Source organism: Apis florea, unplaced genomic scaffold (genome assembly GCF_048593485.1).
Source record: "Apis florea isolate Af1SG1 unplaced genomic scaffold, ASM4859348v1 contig_2411_pilon, whole genome shotgun sequence".
In the NCBI taxonomy this organism is placed as follows: domain Eukaryota; kingdom Metazoa; phylum Arthropoda; class Insecta; order Hymenoptera; family Apidae; genus Apis; species Apis florea.
The window spans coordinates 1336355-1352535 of NW_028256580.1; the positions used below are offsets into that span (position 1 = coordinate 1336355).

General features: G+C 26.4%; 4 protein-coding genes across 7 annotated transcripts; 1 reads left to right on the top strand and 3 right to left on the bottom strand.

Annotated features, from left to right (window-relative positions):
• Positions 1–82: 82 nt before the first annotated feature.
• On the bottom strand, positions 83–5788 carry LOC100864072 (poly(A) RNA polymerase gld-2 homolog A). 4 transcript variants are annotated; one of them, XM_086905531.1, is made up of 12 exons: positions 5449–5783; positions 4914–5003; positions 4203–4349; positions 3709–4100; positions 3425–3624; positions 3072–3355; positions 2831–2999; positions 2606–2749; positions 2394–2522; positions 2129–2318; positions 1946–2061; positions 83–1868 (listed from the first exon to the last, which is right to left on the bottom strand). In XM_086905531.1, exons 3-12 carry the CDS (start codon positions 4344–4346, stop codon positions 1705–1707), a joined length of 1932 nt encoding a protein of 643 aa, XP_086761657.1. In that variant the 5' UTR covers positions 4347–4349; positions 4914–5003; positions 5449–5783; the 3' UTR covers positions 83–1704. The 4 variants fall into 4 exon arrangements, with proteins under 4 accessions (XP_086761657.1, XP_086761658.1, XP_003691868.1 ...); XM_086905532.1 differs by having other exon boundaries at positions 3425–3609; positions 3709–4096; positions 4203–5003; positions 5449–5788; XM_003691820.4 differs by having other exon boundaries at positions 3425–3609; positions 4203–5003; positions 5449–5788.
• Positions 5789–5908: 120 nt separating this feature from the next.
• On the bottom strand, positions 5909–8384 carry epsilonCOP (coatomer subunit epsilon). Its single transcript, XM_012484046.3, has 4 exons — positions 8264–8384; positions 7507–7639; positions 6830–7318; positions 5909–6761 (listed from the first exon to the last, which is right to left on the bottom strand). Exons 2-4 carry the CDS (start codon positions 7633–7635, stop codon positions 6453–6455), a joined length of 927 nt encoding a protein of 308 aa, XP_012339500.3. The 5' UTR covers positions 7636–7639; positions 8264–8384; the 3' UTR covers positions 5909–6452.
• A 14-nt stretch (positions 8385–8398) lies between these two features.
• On the top strand, positions 8399–9507 carry Syx18 (syntaxin 18). Its single transcript, XM_012484045.3, has one exon. It carries the CDS (start codon positions 8399–8401, stop codon positions 9368–9370), a length of 972 nt encoding a protein of 323 aa, XP_012339499.2. The 3' UTR covers positions 9371–9507.
• Positions 9498–16181, bottom strand: LOC100863485 (uncharacterized). Its single transcript, XM_003691815.4, has 4 exons — positions 15856–16181; positions 11825–15607; positions 11537–11750; positions 9498–11453 (listed from the first exon to the last, which is right to left on the bottom strand). Exons 2-4 carry the CDS (start codon positions 15581–15583, stop codon positions 11260–11262), a joined length of 4167 nt encoding a protein of 1388 aa, XP_003691863.2. The 5' UTR covers positions 15584–15607; positions 15856–16181; the 3' UTR covers positions 9498–11259.

Here is a 16181-nt window from a genome sequence, read left to right on the forward strand (position 1 = left end):
CGTTTCTAACCTGCAAAATCTAATATGATTTACCTTTTTTCTAGAATATTAATTCTACAATAAAATTTAATATATTCAAATGTTATGTATATAAATAGTTTTTATTTAACAACAAAATCGAAATTACAAAAATTTGATGATATCGCCTTAAAATTTAGCGTATAATTAGCTTATAACATGTGCGTATAATTGACAAAATCAGAAAGATTATGAATTTTTTAGTTTAGCGAAGGAAGACAATATTTAATTTCTTTATATCTCTTACAAAAATAAGTAAATAATTATTTATAAAAATATATTAGGCCTGTCAAAATACGATGTACATTTAGTTAATATTTATCTGGAAATTTGTTTATATTTATACATACAAAAAAAAAATATTTGATGAAAACAATTGTTTTTTTTTAAAGAAATTATTAATTTTACATTTGATTTATAAATAATATGTACTTTAATTGTCTGCACAGGCGCAAAAATTGTAGTTTATACGTTTTATACTGTTAACACAGCCTTATGTTTTTACTATACGATATTTTAAATACCTCATATATATTTTACGCATTTTTCATACGAAAGACTAATCAAAAGAAGACTAGAACCGGAAGTAAGGATTTTTAATTCTTTTAATGAAAATAGGAACTTTAATGACAGAATGTGTCCTTTTTAAGAAAAAGAAAACTATTGAAAATTTGATAAAATGATTAATTAAATTGTTCAGTCTACTTGCAAGATTTTTAATATATAATTATGTCGTATGCTGGATGAATTGATTTTTACATGTTTTCGTTGATAGTAATGTAAATATCTTTTTTCAATTTCTAATTTTTGTTTTTTTTTTTCGAACAACAATTTTTTATCTTTTTTACTTTTTAATTTTTTTTCGTTATCTCAAAGAGATATATTTTTTTTTTTTAGATTTTTCTAAAGTGTAAATTTATATTCGCTACATTTTTTAAATTAATAATAAGTACTTTTTTTATTTCATATTTGAATATTTTAATTACTAAAGAAAATTTTCGATGACATGTCATTTTTTTAATTTTAAATATATAGTTTTTTTTAGCTAATTGTCAAAAAAAACATGAAATTTTTTACGATAATTTTAGATAAATGAAAAACTACTTATCGAATAAATTATAATAGCCGATAAGTGTAAGGCACTGTATTTTCGTATTCGAAAATTTTGAAAAACTTTATAAAGTTATATATCAAAATGAACTTAAAAAAAATTCTAAATAGAATAGGAATATTTTTATATAAAAGTATTTCATTCATGTATAATTGTTATCATCGAATGTTAGATTTAGCACCATTTTCAAGTCACAAATGCTATTGCACTTTCATATTATAATTGTTTCTTTTTTTCATATAAATATAAATTCTTGCAGCGAGTAGTTTTATATGTTTATAAAAAGGAAATAAAACTGAAACAAAACGAGACGAGAGAAAAACTCGAGTTTCTAAACGCAACGAATGAGCCATTGCACGAAAGTGCAGGCTATTATCACAAGATACGAGCATATTAGCTCAAGATAAGCGTAGAAAATTACCTCATTGTACTATTTTATCTCATACCATAAGTAATATCAGTCGAATTGCCTCGAATTACATTGGAAGAGGCCAATTGCAAAAATAAACCGTTTTTCGAATATAAAATTATACTAGATAATGTGAATATTTCTGTACCAGCCTGCATGAATGTGATTACGTCATAGTATAGGGTGAAGTAGAATCCACCTTGACGAATATTCTGGCTAGGTCATGATGTTCTTTCAATTTCTGGTATGTACAATCAAATACGTATTTAATCCTTGCAAAAACATCTGGATCATAAACTGATCTAGCAGTGTTAGTTAGATCAAAAGGTTCTGCAAATATATAAATATTTAATGAGTATAAAATATTATTTCTTTTTTAATGATTTCTAACTTATCTCATTATTCACCTTCAATACATAAATATTTCCACTGATGAGGATCATTTTTATAAGATCGTGCTCTTCGACATTCTTCTATTGGTATTTTATTAGCCAAACGGACTGATATCGCATACTGATTGAAACTAATTAATTTTTATTTAGTATAATATTACTTATTGAAATATATCTTAATATTTTTTTTCTACTCACTCGAACATGACATAATACCGAAAAAATTCGATGAACAACTCTCCTAACGACTGACGATTCTTAGGCCGAAGTACGGAAACTGGAATATCCAGTTCTTCTTGGATATCTATGCAATGGATGTCTGTGTGTGGTGTGAATTTGCCTTCATAAAGGGAATGTAAACAAGGTAAAACCGGTGGATTGACACCATCTAAGAAAAATAATATATTTAAATAAATAAACAATACATATCTATTATGAAGTAAAAAGTAAATTGGATAAATACACTGCAAAAAATGAATGACCATAAGAACTAAGGAATAACTAGATATTGTCATGTTCTTGGCGTCATTAATATCCTGAGATTGAGCCCAAAGTTTAACCACAAGTACCAATGGTCTCACTCTCCAATCAACTGTAAAATATTCGAAAAAATAATTATATAAAAACTAAATTATCATAATTTAAATATTTTTTTTATAATTAAAATCATTTTACTTCGAGAATAACAATAAAGAAGATGAGTATTTCGAATTCCAACAGCATTGTTACAATTTAAATCAACTTCTAAATTTTGTATCGAATCATGGAATTTTAGAATTGGTACTTTTGCTTGTATAAGTTCTAATTGTTCTATAAAATCTGTTAACATAAAAATCCCACTTTATTAATTTGAAATTTTATAATTAATTAATTAGTGTAAAACTAATATTTAAATTGTACCACATCTTTTAAGGCATTTCAATATTTGCTCTAAATGTCCAATAGCTTCATTCCTTTGATCCATTTCTGTATGTCTTACTAAGAGGCACATGTCAACATCACTATTATCTGATCCAAAACCATTCATTGTAGAACCAACTAAGAATAACCCATACTTTGGAAATGCTGTCTGAAAATATTAATGAAATATTATAATTTAAATATTCATTCATATATACAAAATGTTTGAATTATGTATTACCTTGATGTAAACATAAAGATATCTCCAAAGCATCATCTTGTTCCTATAAACAGTCTCAGTTTGTTGATTTAACATAAATTTCGACCAAATATCTTTCGAAAGTTTATCCCAAATTGATCCATTAAGTAAATCATCTGGTGTACGAGTTACCTCAACTAAATGTGATCTAGCTAGGAATCGATCTGGAGCGATTCCATATCTGGGAAACATGTGATAATTAGGCGATAATAATCCCATATATCTTTTATTTCTAGGTAATCTTTGAGGAGGTGGACTATTCCTTCCTAAAATTATAATTTGTTTCTGAAGTAAATGATAGATGAATTAGCATGCAATCATTATTGTGAACATACCTGAATGATACCTTCTTTTATTCTGATAAGTTTGCATTTGAGTTCTAGATGTTGACATGGTAGTAGGATAACAATTAATAGATCGTTGATTCTGATAATATTGATGTGTAGAACTATTTGAAATTATACCATATTGCATTATTCTATTATTTGTAACATTATTTGGATGTATTTTGTGTGACTTTCTGGAACACAATAATCTTTTGATTTTATAATGTATTAAAAAATTATATTATTAAAATCCTTTTTAATCATCCTTATTTATTTACATAAATAACACTCACTTCATACTTTGTTCGACTGAAGAAATTACAGAATCTCGTTCATCCGAGCTTTCTGTTTGACTACTATCGATGTGATGTTTATTTGGTGTTGGAGATCGTGAGCTAAAGCCACTATCGCTGCTATATTTTTCGTTATTTACGTAAGAATCTCGAAAAGAAGTTCTTTTACTTAATTTATTATACCAGTTTGACTTTTTGCTTGTCAAGTTATTATCATTGGGTCTAAAAGCAAGATGTGGAGAAGGTATAATAGGTGTATTGTTTGAAATATTTATACGTCTTTGCCAGTGTCCTGTTTGTGTGCTGTTATTTGATTGCATATACTCTACATGCCGTAGAGATGGTATTTCAACCCCCATCAATTGCAATAGCTCCAATGGATAAGATCCTGTCTGCAAGAATACTGCTTGTACTCAAAGACACTTTGTTAACAAAATGTAGAATATATTAATATTTTTGAACTTTTTAAACTTATAATATAAATAATAATATACCTGTATCATTTGATGTCTGTTCTGAGAACAAGCATCTGAGCGATATTTTGCATATTCTGCCTGATGGAATGCACTTGCACCATGAATGTGCATTGTATGTGATTGAACTGGTGGACACTGTCCATTTGCCTGTTGGCCACCCATTATCTGCACCATTATTTGTGGTGGATACATAGTATGATACATAGTCAAAATAAATGTACAAAATGCTACAAAATATAATACTTAAATCTAGAGGAAATATTCTTTAATAGAACACATATATATGATCTTTATATTCTTTCTTTAACGAATTAGGTATTATGATGTACTAAATAAAATAAATATTATTATATATCAATTTATAATAAATTTAAATTAAAAAATAAAATTCATTAACAAATAATCATGTACAATTACTATTAATTCAAATATTTTCTCCTATTGTTTTTTCATTGCATATATGATATATTTCTAAACATTTGCAAATAACAATGTAATATAATCTATGAATATGAAATAGAGAAATATAATTAAGTTAATCCAAAATAGTTTAGAATATAAACAGTATTCTGAATAATTATAAAACAAATAATAATTTCAAAAAAACCATGTATCTTATATTTTAATATATATCACTCCTCTATGACTTTAAATTAATTTTTTTTAAATTATTTGTTTTTTTTTATTGTATCTCATTTATTGTCATGTAATTCCAATAATAAATAGTACTTTTGCTCAGCCGTTGTGACGTTTAATCGCACACTTCTATTTTTCAAATTCTTAGTGGACGTACAGGTTTACGACTAGCAAAGTGCGTTCCTGAAAACATATAAAAATCTTAAAAATTCAATATCGATTTAATGAACATAGTTAATAAACAATAGTTTTATTAGAAATTTTAAAGTATATTAATGTAGTATAATAATTCTGTATATAAAAATTTTTTTACATTATAGGTTAAATACCGATATCATAATTCTATATAATTAAAAAATAATTTTTAATACGTAGCACACACGATATAATACGATCATAACTATATATATACATAGAAAGTATTTATCAGTTATATTCAAAATGTATCATATAAAGAAAAAAACTACCTGTGCTATAAATAACAGTGAAAATGATTAGTTGAAAAGAGTACAAAAATTAGGAAGATTGGTTAACCGACGAAGATGATGGGATAGAAAGCAAAACATAATTATGGACTATTATTCTAGTCAGCATTCTTATAATTATATTGTTAGAAATAATTGTATACCTATTTTGTGTCGCCATGTTCTAAAGATTTGTGTTGATCCAACACGATATTTCTCAAAGAAAAAATCCACAATCTGTTTCTTGGTCCCTCCCAAACGATTACCAAAGAACAAAGATATTCAAAAGTGTCTCAATGCAATTGTATCTCCCGCCGGAATCCAGTGACTAATTCGTGATCTTTAATAACGAAATTATCTTTTTTTACGACAAATGTCTTTAGGATTTGCACCGAACTCTTGTCACTTTTAACACATTCCGACTAACTAAACTTGTCCGTTTAAATTTTCGAATTCTCCTATGTAATAAACGTTTTTCGGCTTGACACTAAATATTTACAAAATGTGTCGTTAGATGGCGAGGCTCAAAAGAAATTGTAACTTACCAAAGGAGTTATGAGAAAAGTTGCCGATCGCTCCAACTTTTCATATTTTATTTATAATAGAAGAAAAAATACTAGTAAATTTATTTAGTTTAATGTGTATTTCAATGTAATTTGTTTTTTTATAAATACTAATGCGTAGAACAAATCATTACACTGTAACAATATGATGAATTTTACCTACTGTATGTTAAAATGCATGCAACTTGGAATTTTATTATATTCTTTCATAGTTTTTTTATAACTGTAATATAAAATGGCAGCCATATTTTATTCTTATTGTAAATATTTTATTAAGAGAGTAGATGAAGTAGATATCTAATTATTTTTTATATATTTTCTTAATTATATATGTAAAAGTTGTAAATAGTTTCACTTATCTATCTTTTTATTTGCCAGTTATCATAAAAACTTCATGCAAAAGTGAAATATCTCGTATAAAACCACTAAACGAAAAATATATGAAGAAAAAAAAAATTCTATAACAAATAAAAATTTAATTTTAGTTGAAGTGCGTTATACCCTGCAGTAACATCCTAATCTCATAGCATCTAGAATTCATATTGTTATATCACTCTCAATGCTTTCTTAATTTTAATTTATAAAATGCTATGAGTCAATATAGTTTAGGCAGATAAAGAATATTGTTTCCTGAGTCTTTGGAATTCTATTTCTTTTTGTAAATATTCTTTAACAAATGGATGTTCCAAATGTGAATCCTTCAATTGACTTAAATAACGATTAGCAACTTCAGGTGGTTTTCCCATATGCTGAGAAAGTACAATCATATTGATTAAAGTATCTGGATTATTACTATCTTTATCCAAAGATTCTTGCAAAGCTGTTTCAGCTTCTTCATATTTAGCTTGTCCAATAAAACAAGTAGCTTGACCATTTAATAACATACTTGTACTGGAATGTTTATCTATCATATCCTGAAATTATATAATATATTATAATAAATTATTTTTAAACTGAACATATATAATAAATATAATTTTACTTGAAATATATAGTAAGCATCTTGTAACTTATCTCCACCACTGCTTATGTTTAACCATGCTTGTGCCAATTGAGTTAGAGTAGCATCATCATCTTTTTCCTGCATAGTAATTAATTCTTTCTTTGCAAGATCCAATCGATCCATTTTTAAATAAATCTGCAGAGTTAGAGCTAAACATTCTAGATGATCTACATTACGAAGTATCCTAAGTGCTGCTTCTAAGTTTTTTTCATGATAATAGATTGTTGCAGCAACGATCAGAAAATTGTGATTATCATAATTAGTGCGATTAGTCGCTTGTTGCAATTCTGCGACAATCGCTTCTCTGCGACATGGATTCGCAAAATAATCTGCCAACATCTTCAATGGTTGTAAGTCAGGAGGAGAAGAATTGTTAATTTCATCTAGCACAACACGGAATTTTCTTTGTGCTATATATGCACGATAGAGAAATACATCTCGTTCCATTATCACTTCTGGCGAAGATGACTATAGTAATATAAATTAACATTAATATTTTATTTTAAATAATTAAGAAATTATTTTTAACATTAATATAGATAAAAATTAAATTAATACATTGTGACAATAAAATGTTTTGGTGATATGGAAAAAAATTCTTTTTGTATAAAAAAAAAAGGTAACATTTAGAGAAAACATACTTTATGATTACAAACCTTGATTTTTTGTGCTTCGTTGATACATTGTTGATAATTGCCAATATAGAAATGGTTTTTTACGTCGAAAAGTTCGTCAACGTCTGCTTGCTGCTGACGTGCCATCTTGTCATTTCGGTAGTATTTCATTTAACTATATGTTCCGGTTTTCAAAAATCGTATATTACAATATCAATTATTTGATTGCATAAAAATAATTTGATTTATATATTTTTTCAATTTATATTTTATTATATTTTAAAATTCTAAAGTTAATTCTTTTTTCATTTATTCGACTTCATATAAATATACATTTTTTGATTCTAGATATGTTCTAAATTTCATATACTATAGCAAGATTTCATATTTTATATTTATTATATCTATGTATTATTTGAAATGTATACTGTCAAAAATAGTAAAAATGTATAAAATATAAATGTAATATATTTTATATTCTATATAAGATTTCATAAATGATAAAAATTTTTATTTTAAAAGTGATAGTTTGACAATTTTTATAGATATTGAGTTAATAAATAATATAGTTATAATAAAAATTATTATAATTATATATATACACATTAATTTATTTATCATGATATATTTTTTCAATTATTAAAATAATGTATAATAACTTTTTGTATTTTCTTATTTTTAGGTTAAGCATTGTAATAGTTTATAATACCATATGATGAACGTTTTGAAGTTCGATAAAAAATTTATTTTAAATGGCGATATTTTTCTTTTATGTATTTCGTGAAATATTATTACATACCCATTCTTTATAATTGTAAGTTTCATTTTAAACTGTGGCTTTTTAATTTATTGAATGCAATAAGTTGCTAAGTAAGCATGAAATAAGGTGCCTTCTTTTTTTACTAAAAATTGTTAATTTTAACGGCAAATAAAAATGGATGTCAGTACATTATTTAAAGCAAGTGTAAAAACTATTAGTCTTCGTAATAAAGCTTTAGGAATTATTGATAATACACAAAACATAAAAAAGGCAAAAAATAAAAGTGCCTTTTTTATAAAAGTTCAAGGTGTTGTTGCACAAATTTCAAAATTACGCGAATTTTTGTTAGAAAATCGAAAAGCATATTTAAATTTTTCTAACTACATGTCAAATATACCAAGTATGACAGATGCTGATCGTGATAAAATTGACATTGGTGCACAAAAAATAATGACTACTTGTTCCCAGTTAATCAAGGAATTAAAGAGAGAAATAGCAAATTCTGAAGTTTCTCCACAAAATTTGGAACATAGAGAAATCATGTTATTGTTAATTGAAGATTATCTGAAGAATGTTTGCAAAATTTATTCAGAACAAAAAGCAATACGAGTAAAAAGAGCAATGGAAATAAGAAAAATTGCTAAATTGGAATTGGAGAGAAAACCAATTAAAGAGTTAGAGCATAAAATAAAATCCAATTCAAACATAAATGAAAAAACTGAAGACAAAGAAAATAAAATTAATTCTGATGACTCAAGCCCTATGAAAATACAAGAAATAAATGGGGATGTAAATACATTAATATATGAAGAAGAAATATCACCTGAAGATATACAAGTATTTGAAGCAGAAAATGAACAATTATATAATGAACTTAATACATTAACAGAAGAAGTGAGACATATAGAAAGTAAAGTTGTTCACATAGCTGAACTTCAAGAGATATTCACAGAAAAAGTATTAGATCAAGATAAAGATTTAGATCGTTTAATGACAACAGTTGTTGGATCAACAGAAAATATGAAAGAAGCTAATGAGCAAATTAGACAAGCAATTCAGAGAAATGCAGGACTCAGAGTGTGGATTCTTTTTTTTCTTTTAGTTATGTCTTTTTCTCTATTGTTTCTCGATTGGTATAATCCATAAAATAAAGAGGTATATTATTTTATTATATTTTCTTTGTACAAACATCTGAAGAATGTTGTATTATATGTAAAATATTGATATAACACTTGTACACTCTGTTATTCTGTAAATGACAATGAACAAAACATTTGCCAAAATATGTCATTGTATTTTATCCCCAAACATTTTACATAACAGCTACATCTTATATAATAAAATTTATAGTATATGTATATATTCATTTATATATACATATTTGCACATGTGCAATAGCCATGTACAATTTTTGTTGTCTTGTTAATATTTGGTTTAACAGAAAATCATTCTGTAAATTAATGAAACTGTCATAAATGTCTATAAGATACATTCTCTTGTATCTTTCATTACTTAAAAATTATTAATGCTATCTTAATATGAAGTATTTAGAGGCAACTCGCTTGATATTTCTTCTTTTTTTGAACTTATATCTATCATGAATAAATGATTAAAGTTTCTTATATGGTATATATATCCAGTACATAAAAAGTGTAATGTAAATAGATTTGATTTGTCACTTATAATTTTATGTAAAAAAATATTTACAGGATATACCATCCATTATTACCTTTGATTTACAGAGTAATTTTAATATTAACTGTATACAATAATGATTTAAATAAGCAACAGCCAAATCAAACATAAATAGTCAAACACAAATTAAAATTATAACTTTAATAAAAGAAAGATTCTCATAGCAAATTGCCTATTTTTTGATAGCATAAATTTTTTTTCTTTTTATAAACGAATAACAATTATTTAATTATTAAATGTAAAAAGAAATTTACTCTCGAAATGTAATAATAATTCTTATAAATATAAATGTATTATTGTAAATATGCTAATATGAAAAAAGCAATGCACCAAGTTATTTACATTATTGTAAATATGAATTATTATTAGATTTCTAATTGTTTATATTTTTTTTTCAATTTTTTGTAAAAACGATATTTAAAACAATATGATAAAATTATATTTTCTTATTTGGTCTGTATTAAAAAACTTATTCAATAATAATGTAAATGAAATAATATTGAATCGCATAAATTGCGATTAAAAATTATGAAATGTCTCTAAAATTTATTTTTTTATAATTCATTTTTTTTGTTTCTCCTCTTTTTTTTTACAAAAGTGATTTTTGATTTAGAATTTGATTTATACAAAATATTACAAAATTCTACTGCTACATTTTTTTTTTTAATAGTAAACAATATGGTGTGTAATAAGCATATGTAAGTTATGCATAATGAATAATCACAAAAAAAATCTTTACACCAGATATTCTTACAGTCAATATTACTACGTAAAACACGTTTTGACATTTTCAATATAAATTAATTTGCTTTGCATCCTGGTCATAATTTTGTCTTATGAATTGATCGTTTTTATTTCCTCTAATTCTTTTAGAAATTTCTTTGCAAACAGAATTCTTATGTTATATTTAACATAAACAAATGCAAGCATCATTATCTTTTTGTACTTTTCTATTCATTTCATATCAAGACAATTCTTTAAATAGATGTTTTTTTATAAGTTGACAAGATTTCTTATACGACCATGATGCAAAAGGCATCAGATAATCATAATTATAATTGCAACATAATTCTTTCATCAGATACTTATCAAAAATAGATTTTGATATTGTAGATAAACTATTAAAATAATAGTTTTAAAGTACTAGTACTTTAACGTTTTATAAGTGCATAAACAAATAGATGTGCTTTATGGTTGTCTAAAGACAAAAATAATGTTCATCAATTTATCAAATATATCTAGAATGATACAATAAAAGTAAAAGATTTTTATAATTTACAAAGACAGGATCTCACCTGCATTCAAAATTATAATTATAATTTCTCAATCATTGAATATTTTTAATTTTGTTTATAATTATACTTGTAACGAGGACTTGCGTCATAAGAGCATAATTTTCCTTCTATTAAACACTGAACAATCCATGTTGTAGAAAGTAATGGAATTTGTAGTTTATTAGCTTTCTCTACTGCCCAAAATGGGCATAAACTGTTTGTAAGAACTATAGTTCCCTGTACAAAACTCTCCATTGCATCTAAAAATTATCAAAAATTTTTGTTCAATACTAATTTTAATTTTTTTGATTGTCAAATTTTTATTACATAAAATTTTTCATACCTGGTTTTTCTGCTAATAAAACAACAGCACCTGTATTTTCACAAACTTGACGCCAAAATGTAGCAAATTGTTTTTGAGACTCTAAAAATGGAATTATTATCACAACTTGAGCTAATGGTTTATTACTGGATCTTTGAAACATTTCAATATATGAATTTTTTTCCAAACTCCATCCTGAAGGTAATTCATCTTCAGCTAAATTTACAAGTTTTCCCTATAAAAATAACATTATAAGATATAAGATATAAAATTATAGATTTAAATATATATTATAATTATAATATTTACCTCTTGACAACATCTTATTATCCAATTATGATTATAAGCGGGTATACCAACTGAAAGACACAAGAGAGTCTTTGCAGTTGTATTTGGCACATTTGTTATCAGTTTTGTATTTTTGTACTCATCCTGAGGAATTTCATTGAATTCTGTATAAACTTTTCCGCCACCCGCCACTATTTGTTTGATTAATCTATCTCTTATGAAAGGTTTTTTTGCCCATTCTTCTTCATTTTCAGTTCCAGAACCCAATTCTGCATCCGAACCATAATCCTTGCTATTATCTTGAAATCGATCGATAATTTCTAAGGATGCACAAGTGAGAATGAAAGACATGCCTTTAAAGAGATTTAAATCTTCATGTGGAATTGGACCAAATATCGCAATAGTTTCTTCGTCATCCACTTTCTTTTTACTCCTCGATTTACTTTTGATCCGACTTTGTGGTCCTTTCACAATTTGTTCATATGGAGTTCCAATTATTTCAGATTGGACGCCAATAGAAAAAACTTCATCCTTTATAGAAATATTTGAATCACTGGAAACATAATCACTTTCAGAGGATACTTTCTTTTCCTTTTTGTTTATAGAAGTTATACCAGAAACAGATGGTTCTATTTCAGATTTATTCGTGGGAGTATGGATTAATTTAGATTTAGGAGTAGAAAAAATGGGAGTGGCAATCCGTTTAGAACGTCTTTTTCCATCAACCATGTTATCTAATGTTATTTGACCTAAATATTTTGGTGTAGATGGAAGACTCTTGTTCTCCAAATTAATTTCTTCTTTCAATACTTGAGCTTGATCAGCAGAAAAAGAAATATCTTTGATTTGAACTCGTAATTTTTCTCCTTCATCTGTTTCTACTGTATAATATATTTCATTATTTACAGTTACAATATCAGTTATTATACCACACGATCCGTAATCATAATTTTTAGTAGCAGCATATACAGATAAACCTTCTTTCAAAACTTTTGGTATTGGTATAACAAAGTCTTCTATAAGTACTTTACTTTTTCCATCAAAAAAGTTTACCTTATATTTTGTTTTTATTTTATCAATAACTATACCTGGATAGTAATTATTATCAGACCATTTAGCAAATACATTTTTGCCGATTAACTCGTCTGTTATTATATGCGGTTGAGATTTTGTTGAAACGTCTACAGTACTCGAATTGTCCGTGTGTTCCGTTTTATTCTTTTTTCTATTTGGTGTATTATTGTTCTCTGTAGGGCTTAATACTTTTGAAATCTTGTTTATTCCATTCGAATGATTATCTGATTTGGTACTTTTACTTCTTGATCTTTTTACTGCTTTACTCTTTTTTGTGCTTTTAGGAGTTTGTATCGGTATTACTTCTTGTGAAACTTCTGGCGTAGACGATCGAATTTTTTGTAATTGATCATCTATCCTCTCGTTGCTAACATTATATGCATCAGTTCCACTAAGTTCAGTATTTGCAAAATTTAAAACAGTTGTTGTAAGAAGATGACTGTTTTGCCATTCTTTATTAAGACGTTCATATGCTTCTTCTATTGCTTGTTTATCATTTAGTGAATGCATATCTTGAACATGCCTTTTTACATGTTTTATTGGTGCTCTTGGTAAAGAAAAATGTGTGCTATCTCTTATTGCTAGTTTGGCTGCCAGTGAAGCAGCACTAGATGCAGAACTTAAAGAACTAATTGTTGATGCAAATGAAAGTCTGGAAGGATTCAATTGATATAATTGCGGATTACTATTTACTGATCCTGGAGATGTATCTTTATTATCATTTCCAGAAATATCTGCTAATGAAGTAGATGTATCATTGGTTTTTTGTCTTGTTATAGTGGGCTCTCCAACAATAGTTTCACATTGCACACTAGTGATTTCTTTACTTAGGAATTCTTTTGTACCTTCGTCAATATGTAATAAACATTTCATTCTAACATATATACCAATTTCTTTTTCTATTTGCAAAGCTTTTGTAATAGAACTACTGTGAGTCGAATTTGACTTACTTTTATCATCTACTATAAAAACATCAGGTTCATTGTCACTTACACTTAATAAATCAGTGTGATAACCATCTTTAGATATGGTGATTGGTTTGATTTGTTTATTTATATTATGCACGGATGTAGGGATATTGTTATCTACTTTATCAAGAACCGGCATATCGCTAAATGTGTCTGATTGTAAACTAGCCGTGCTATCAGTATCACACTTTTTTGATTCACTACTTCCATTTACTAATTTACTATCAGATTTAGCTGAATCAAGAGATGGTTCTTTGGTATTTTCTATTGATTTATAACTAAATTCGCTACTACTTTTGCTGTCATAACAACTTTTGTATACTGTATCAGACTTTGTGTTATCTAAAATATTTTTATTTTCAACTTTTGCATCAGAATCTTCTTGAGATGAATCTAGCACAATCTTTTCACCATCTTCATCAATTTCTACTAGTTCTTTAGATTTTAACTTAATTTCATGAATTGCAGTTTGATCATATATAAGTTCTACGCTTTTCCTTGATTTGCATGTATTTGAAGAACATGTATTAGTGTGTGATTCGCTAATTTCTTTAGAAACTGATATTTCTTGAATATCGCTATTGTTTTGTTCCAAATTGGTGTGTTGTATAGGCTCAATACCATTTTCCTTATCTTCAGTTTTTTCGTTATACAATATTTTATTATCTTTTACTTCAATCGATCTAGTATTATCTGTATTTTTATTATCCAAATCCGATTTTATCTTTTCAACTGCAATAACTTTAAGTAAAGATGAAGCATCTTTTTCTTTTGTTTGAATCTGTGTTAATCTATTTTCATTAGAATTAATTATATTTTTTAAATCAGATATTTCATCATTAAATTCTTTTTTCCCAATAGGTTGATGTAATTTTGATGTATCGCTAAAATTTTTATTTTTATCAATTTCATAATCTTTCATTTCTAACTCAAGATATTTTTCATTTTTAGTTTTTTCCTTATATTTTGTTGGCATTTCTAGCAAAGAAATGCTTTCTGTATCTTCATCTTCTCCAATATCTTGGGTTTCTGCAATTATAATATTTGTACCAGAACAATTTTTATGGAATTCTTGTTGGGAATTATCAGATTTAAATGAATGACAACTTTCGTCTTCTTCCTGCTCTCTTTTTTCAGGTACTAATATATCTTCCTTGGATGCTGTTCTCAAAATTTTTGCAGGAGGTTCATCAAATAATTCTCCTTTTCGTTTTAAACTTGCAATTATATTATCACTACATTGTTTTTTAGATGGTGAAGTAGAAGTAGGTGGTGTGCACTGTATTATTTCCTCATCTTCTTCAGAATACTTATCTTTATTTTCTAAAATGCTACTTTCTATAATTTTCTCCTGCTCTATTTTTTTAGATGATTCTATGTTCTGTGTATCTTTTTCTTTTATAAGTTCAATATTTTGTGCATTTTCTATTGTTATAGATTCATTATTCTGTACATCATTTATTGTATGCTCTGTTATTTTTATTTCATTTAGAATTGTCTCTGTATTAACATTAGAAATAGAAGATAATGCTTCTTCATGCTTTCCTTTTTCTAAATTTTGATGCGATTTATCCAACGATTCATCTTCACTTGTATCTATTAAATGAAAATCCTGACTCTCATTTAAACTATTGATTTCGCTACTTGATGCCAAACTTGATTTGCTTCTCTCTAAATTTTCAGAACATGTATCCTGGTTTTCCATTACACAGTCTTCTTTTTTTTCTGTTTCCGACATCTTTTAATCTTTTTTATCAAAATGCTGAAATTGTGAACATATTAATTAAGAAATATTAAATTTTTTCATATAATCTTTATATTTTTAAAACATAAACTAATTTACACTAATAATTTATAAAAATTAGGATAAAATATACAAAAAGAAACGAAATTCAAGGACACCCTATATATCGATACGGTGTTTACAACAAGTATGGAAGGTTACGGCGGGAACGTCATGTGATCGCAAAAATTGATCAAAAATCTCATGTTATAGAAAATGAAACGTACCACAATTGACTGTACACAATGAGGCGTATTTTCTGAATTGAACTATTTGTATCTCTTTGTCAAAATATTACATTTACTGCCGGAGATAAATATGTTCGCCGGCCCTTGGAAGCGGGAGTTCATGTATTTGTTCTGCTCACCACTTTTACACGTTTCCTTTCTAATTTCGTATCTCTTACTTGTCTTCGTCGTGCGTCTTTGTTTATTATTAATATTGAAAATTACATTAATAAATCGGTCTCCCATAGAAAATATTACGAAAACTCCACTTTTTAATCACAAAGCAATACAGGCCATAAAACGCCATCGCCACTTTTAATAATCAT